Source organism: Echinops telfairi, unplaced genomic scaffold, assembly GCF_000313985.2.
Source record: "Echinops telfairi isolate 266 unplaced genomic scaffold, ASM31398v2 ScPeMD7_7417;HRSCAF=8455, whole genome shotgun sequence".
Taxonomy (NCBI): Eukaryota; Metazoa; Chordata; class Mammalia; order Afrosoricida; family Tenrecidae; genus Echinops; species Echinops telfairi.
In genome coordinates this window covers 109,510-115,946 of record NW_022111317.1, presented here as the reverse complement: position 1 = coordinate 115,946, position 6,437 = coordinate 109,510, and the positions used below count along the sequence as shown (strand labels likewise).

At 64.2% G+C, this 6,437-nt stretch overlaps 1 protein-coding gene across 1 annotated transcript in view; it reads right to left on the bottom strand.

Moving 5' to 3' along the window:
* Positions 1-6,437, bottom strand: part of KCNQ1 (potassium voltage-gated channel subfamily Q member 1) — a gene marked incomplete at its 5' end in the record, with an annotated part of 184,923 nt that overhangs the window by 159,696 nt on the left and 18,790 nt on the right. The window contains one exon of the mRNA XM_004713756.2: positions 1,858-1,948. Within this exon, the coding sequence (XP_004713813.1) occupies positions 1,858-1,948 (91 nt within the window). The remainder of the gene's footprint in view (positions 1-1,857; positions 1,949-6,437) is intronic.

The window sequence follows — 6,437 nt, the reverse complement described above, 5'->3', positions numbered from 1 at the left end:
CACACACACACACACACGAGAGACACCACACACACACACACACACACACACACACGAGAGACACCACACACACGAAAGACACCACACACACACACACACACACGAAGCCCCTGGCAAGGGCAGCCTACACAGAACATCACACCAGGGCACTGGGCTGCTCACCCGAGGTCAGAAGTTCAAACCCAGCAGCAGCTCTGAGGGAGAAAGAGGAGGCTTCCTACTCCTGTAAAGAGTTACAGCCTCAGACACCCACAGGGGCCCTTCTGCTCCGTCCTACGGGGTCACCACAGTGGACGGGAGGGGTGTGGCATCGAGGACAGGGTACCCCACGAGAGGAAACGGACTCCCAGGGCTGGCAGTCGCAGGGGTGCAAGAACAGAAGAAGGGGCAGTCGCAGGCTGTGGGTGGACTGGTGTGCAAATGGCCATGAAAGGGAAGGCCATCTGGGGTCAGAGAGGAGGAGGAGGAGGAGGAGCGAGGTGGCCGCTGTCCGTTCCGATCGCTAGAACCCCTCACACAACAGACGAAACCCTGCCGGCCCTGCGCCGGCCTCACCACGGGCCCTCAGCCTGAGCCCATGGCTGCAACCGCGGTGTGCCTGCGGCTCCTCCACCTTCCTCATGTTCACAGCCCCTCAGCGCAATCCAGGGACACAAACCCTCTCCGATTCTCAAGAAGGAGCTTGGCGAGAAGGAAAGGGGCCCACGAGCTGGATGGGGGCGCAACTGCTCAGGGGCAGGGGACTCAGATGGAATGAGAAGACAACCGCGTTCCCCTGTCAGCTTGGGAGCCCGCCCACCGCACACACACTCACACACACACGCACACACATACACACATAGGCAGACACACATATGCACAGACACACGCGCACACACAGACACACACACAGGCACGCGTGCACATCTGAGACCCCCGGGCTTCCTTCTACTGGGCACCGGGCCTGACTCGGGCCACCGCCTACCACTGAAGAAATCGCCGTGGTAGGTGGAGGTGGGGTGGGGGGCGGCGGGGGCCTGTGTGCACTGTGCAGAGGGGACACACATGTCCCCAAGAAAATGCCATCTGCATACCAGTCAAGTTGTGCCCCCCAGAGAGGGTGTTCCAGCGAGCTCCAGCCTCGGCCCTGTGCTCGGCAGCGGGGAGAGGACTTAGTCCGGGGCGGGGGCTGTGAAGGCATACAGTAAGCCGGTCGCTGACAGACCCCAGCATGTGAGGCTCCCAGGAAGCTGCGTGCCCAGACGATGGTCACACGTGGTCACCAAGGCTGCGGGCAGTGGGCGCGGGGCGTCTGGCCACAGGGCCCCACATGCACCTGGAACAAGGGCCTTCCCCCTTTGTTTTGCTGCCCCTCAGGGACAGGGCTTGATCACTGGAAATTCATTCCACCGACAGGCTGTCCTGAGGGCCCTGTGCAGATGGGGAGCCCCCCGCCCCCGGGAGGGAGTTCCTGGGAGGGATAGCAGGACACTAAGAAGTCCAGACAGCCCTGCCCAGTGACTGTCCCCAGCCACTGGGGTGGACCCAGTCCATCGAGGAGGCCTGTAGATCCCCTCCTCACAGCACTCGCCAAGAAGCCCCAGACTGCCCCATCCATGCTCCCCTGGGCACATATGTCCCCGCCAGCCAGCCACGGGCTCTCCTCCCTGCCCTGGGGATGTCGCTGGGCCCAGGGGGTCCCCGCACCTCCAGTCCCAGGGCTAGCCGCCAGCCAGCAGAGGCCATGGGCTAAGGACAGCTGGGATGTCCCCAGACAGGCAGGGACTGGGCAATACTGCCCACCCTCAGACCCAGCTTCTGGAGAGGTGAGCGCCCCGGTCAGCACTAGGTCCCCACGCCCCGGCAGCCCCCACGTACCATCCAGAAGAGGGTCCCGGTGGCCAGCGCGGCATACTGCTCGATGGTGGAGAGCACACTGAAGACGAGGCAGACCAGCACAATGAGGAAGCTGCAAGAGAAGGCCACGGTCACCCCCGGTCACCCGGCCCCCGCCCCGAGTCAGGGGACCCCCTTCTGGTCCAGGTGCGGGGCTAAGCCAGAAAGGGGGTGCGTGCTGAGGCGGGTGGGGGCCCAGCAGGAGGTGCCGGCTACACAGAGCAGGCAGCTACAGCATCTCCCGGACCACAAGCCTCTCCCCCTGCAGGTGGATATGGGCTGGGGGTGTCATGGGGCTCACAGCCGAGGAGGTGCTCACAGCTGCAGCTTGCACCCCAATAGGGCAGTCATCACAAAACACTGCAGGGGCCTGGTGGGATAGAAGCTGCCGCCTGGGCTGAGTTCCCTGACATCACCCGTGGGGGCTGGGGGCCCTGATGTCTGCACCGGCACTGGGGTGTCACCGAGTGACTGTGGCCCACCAGGAGTGCCTGGGGGGGTCAGTTGCCGACATGAGCAAGGTTCTGGTCCCCACCGCCCCTCACAGCCCAGGCCCCCTCTGAATGTGTGCACCCAGAAGCAGACGGAGGGGTGGCTCCTTCCTCAGATCATGGGGCCCCTAGCAGGGCTTCAGCCCCCGTGTCCCGGGGCAGGGTGGCTCCCAGTTGGGCAGCACAGGGTTGCCAGGTCCCCAAACCCAGGGCAGCAGGATGTATAGTACACCTAGGAGGAAAAGTTTGGAGATGGTGCCCCTGCCCCCACATCCCCCTTTACCGCCCCCTCCTGCCCCCCTCTGTCCCCAGCACAATGCTCAACCCACCCATCCCTCTGCAATGCCCATGGGCTCCTGCTCACCCCCAGCCAGAGCCCCCATCCACAAGGGATAGCCATTCTGCTGCCCCTTGGACCCAGCCTGCAAGAGCCTGGCGGGCCAGCACCGGGGAAGGCTGCCCCTGTCTCAGCCCCCTGGGGGAGCCCCTGCCCCAGAAGCCCCCTGATCAGGAAGACAAAAGCTAGGGGCATAAGGAGGAGCCCAGGAGAACAGCACTGTGGCCTCGAGGGGAGGGTCCGCAGCAGGCCTGGCCCTGTCCCTGCGGCCAGTCCCAGCCGCGCCCAGAATGCGCCCTGGTCTGTTGGTTTCCATGGCCTGGAGCAGAAAGGGGATTAGGGTGGCAGGCTGAGCCAAAAGGAAGCAGGACAGGTGCCAGCCCGGGCAGCAGACACAAGGGCGCCCGGCTGGCTGGCCTCAGTTTCCCCATGGCCATGAGATGGACCCTGAGGGGTGGGTGCTCCTGTGACAATGGAAGCACTGTTCCCACCTCATCAACTAAGCAGGCCCTTTCTTCCCGCAACAGGAAGTACCCAGACCTCCCCGCTGGCCACAGCCTGCAGCAGCCCAGCCAGCTGACCACACGAGTGTCCCCACCCCCAAGACCCCAAGAGGTGCGGCACCAGGGCCCTGCTGACCTCACATGGGCTGCGGGCTGAAATAAAGGCTCCAAGGGCCCGCGGTCCCCCGAGGTGACACACTGATCAACTGAGAGTCCAGCCGGCAGGGGAGAGTCGGGGTGTGGCTGCCCTCCCCCGGCTCTCTTCACCAGCCCCCTAGAGGCCAGGCTGAGCAGGGGGCCAGGCCCACACCCCTAGGGGCCCCAGAAAGAGGACATGCCTGCCCTGCACACACTCCGTCTTCGGCCCCCAGCCCCAGGGTTGCAGGCCCCCTTCTTTCCACAACCTGCCCACCCTGGCCTGCCGCTACCCAGACTCTCACAGGCTCCCCCCAGCCAGGCCCATGGGTCTCAGGTCCTGCCATGCACCCCCACCCTTTGGAGGTGAAAGGGCGGCTGTCACAGGGAGAATTGTGCCCCTACCCCCCCTACCACCACCATCACCCCTGAAGCTACGTGGAATTCCTGGCCTGGCACCTGAGAAGAGGCCCTGTTGGAAATGGGAGCGTGGGTGGTTGTTCTCTTGTTAAGGGCGCCCTGGCAGGCCAGCGGCTTAAACACCCGGCTGGAACCTCAAGCCGGGTGTTCCAGCCCACCAGCCGCGCTGTGGGAGAAAGAGAGGCTGTCCATTCTCTCTAAGGCGGACCATCTTTGGGGAGACCCTGACTCTATGGCTGTGGGTTTGGGGCTTGTCTTGTCAGGAAGAGCAAGCTGCTTGCCCTGGGCCCCCCAGGGAGGTGGGGGGGGGCAGATAAAGGTCTTGGGCCTCTGCAGGGCCACCACCCCTCCCCCAGGAGTAGGGAAACCAAGGTTGGGCAGAGCTGGGCATGGTGGCAGGGCAGGGGCAGGGAGGATATCCACACCCACCTCTGCCCACCCGCCTTCCCCGGGGAGGGCACACCGGGTGGAGCACAGTGCCAGGCTAGGCACAATGCCTGCTTGTTCCCACTGACCGCAGGCCGGCCCTGAAGGACACCGGGGCCCTGTTGGGCATCCTTTCAGCTCCTGTACCCGCCAGGTGACCCAGGGCCAGCGGGAGTCCTACCCAGCCAGGTCCCAGCACAGCAGGGGCTGCCGGGGAGCAAGGGGTGGGAGGCACGCCACTCTCGAGGTTCCAACAACCCCCACCCCAGGCCCCCTGGAGTGAGCTGGGACCCAGACTGTGGCGCCCCTCTGGAAACGTCCCGGGGGGCTTTCCTGTCCAAACCTGGGCAGTATAGTCAAGGAACGCTGCTGGCCTACCCCGTGGGGGACAGGGGTGTCAGGGCTGGTCCCCGATGGGGGCTGAGTTGGGTTGGGTACTTTCAGCCTGCTCTGACTCACAGCAGGTGCAGCCCCCACCCACCCCTCGACCCCCTCACAATTGTCCTCCTGTTTCATTCAGTCCACCGTCCGAGCCGCTGTGTCCTTTCACCATGCAGCTCAGAGCCGCAAGCTGATGTCTCCCTAGCATCTGTGGGCACTGCCAGCGGAATCCTGAGGTGCCCTGCCCACAATCCCAGAAAGGAGACCCCAGAGCCCTGGGCAAGGGCAGGGCCAGGTGGCAGGCTACCCACCCACTCACTGCTGGGGGCTAAGCCATACCCAAGGGTCCTGGAGGCAGCCCCGCCGTGTTGTAGACGAACCAGCACGGGTCAGCCTGCAGGTGGAGGAGACGCCCAGACCACACCAACACCAACATCCACCTGGGCACCAACGTAGCCGCTGACACTCAGGTGCAGGGACCTCGCTGCATGCACCCGAGGCGAGGACTACCCGGGTCGTGTGCCACGCAGCAAGCCAGCCCTTCCTGGCCCTAGCACAGCCACCGTCCACACGGTGACCACCCCACGGCCAACCTGTCTCCTCCCCACTGCGCTGCCGCCCCCACAGGGCTGCACAATCAGGCCTGACCCGCGAGGGCCAGGGGGTGACCTCGGATGCCAACTTCCCGGCCAGCTTGCATCCTGCCTCCTCCAACTCGGAAACTCACTTCCGTGGGAGGGTCACACAGCCACTGTCCCGGCCCCCAGGTGCTGCCAGCAGCTGAGCCAGCTGGTCTGGCTTCTGCCCCCATTGTCTCGGGAGGCTCAGGGCGGACCCCCTTTAACAGCTGCCTGGGAGGCCCGGCTGATGCAGCTCCTAACTGGGATCAGGTGGGCCCAGACCAGGACCTCTCCCCTACTCCCCGCCCTCCACAGCACACTCCCGGGGGACACTCCGTCCCCCCAACAAGCCAGCGCTGTGGACGTCGGTGCCCCCCCAGTGAGAGGCCTGGTGCTTTGCTACCTTTGTGGGGAGGTGACCCATGCATTCCCCGAGAGGCTCAGAGAGGGGGCTCCCCATCAGATGGATACCAGGTGACAGTGTTGGGGTTGACACCCCAGGGCAGCTGCCCTTCAGCACCCACAGGGACTGCTCGTGGGGTAGGAGTCGGGTGAGGTGCGTCCCTTCTCTGGGCCCTCACCGCCACCCCCTCCCGGCATCCACTGGAATTTCCCTGCCTTCCCTGCTGCAGGAAAACCCCATCCCCCAGCCTGGTGCCTGAAAAGAGCGAGCCTGCTGCCCGGCCTCCCCCTCAGGCCCCGGCCACGGGGCAACTGCAGCCCACTGCCACCTGCCGGACAGAGACTGTTCAGGGCGGACGAAGCTCAGAGTGGCTCTCGGCCACCCCTCCCATACCTGCCATGGTGGGTGGACAGCTCCGGCCAGGGAGGCCCCTCCGATTGGGACTGAAGTGAGGGTGGGGGCATCACATGTGGGACCCCACCCAAGGTGTCTGTGCCAAGTAGCCTTGGGCAGGTGGGAGGAGCAAGCGAGTGTGTCTGTCTGTGTGTCTCTGTGTCTGTGTGTGTGTGTGTGTGTGTCTGTGTGTGTGCATCTTTATATGCATGTCTCTGTGTGTGTCTATTTGTCTGTATCTGTGTATCTATATCTTTAGATGTGTGTCTGTCTGTATCTGTGTGTCCCTGTATCGGTATGTGTGGGTCTGTATCTGTGTTTGTGTGCATACCTGCATGTGTGTGCGTGTGTATCCTGCGCGTGTCTGTAAGCAGTTCCTGTGGTGTCAGGCAGGAGGGGAGCTGCCCACGTGCACACGTCAGGCTGTGAAAGTGCCGCAGGCTCGGGACACAG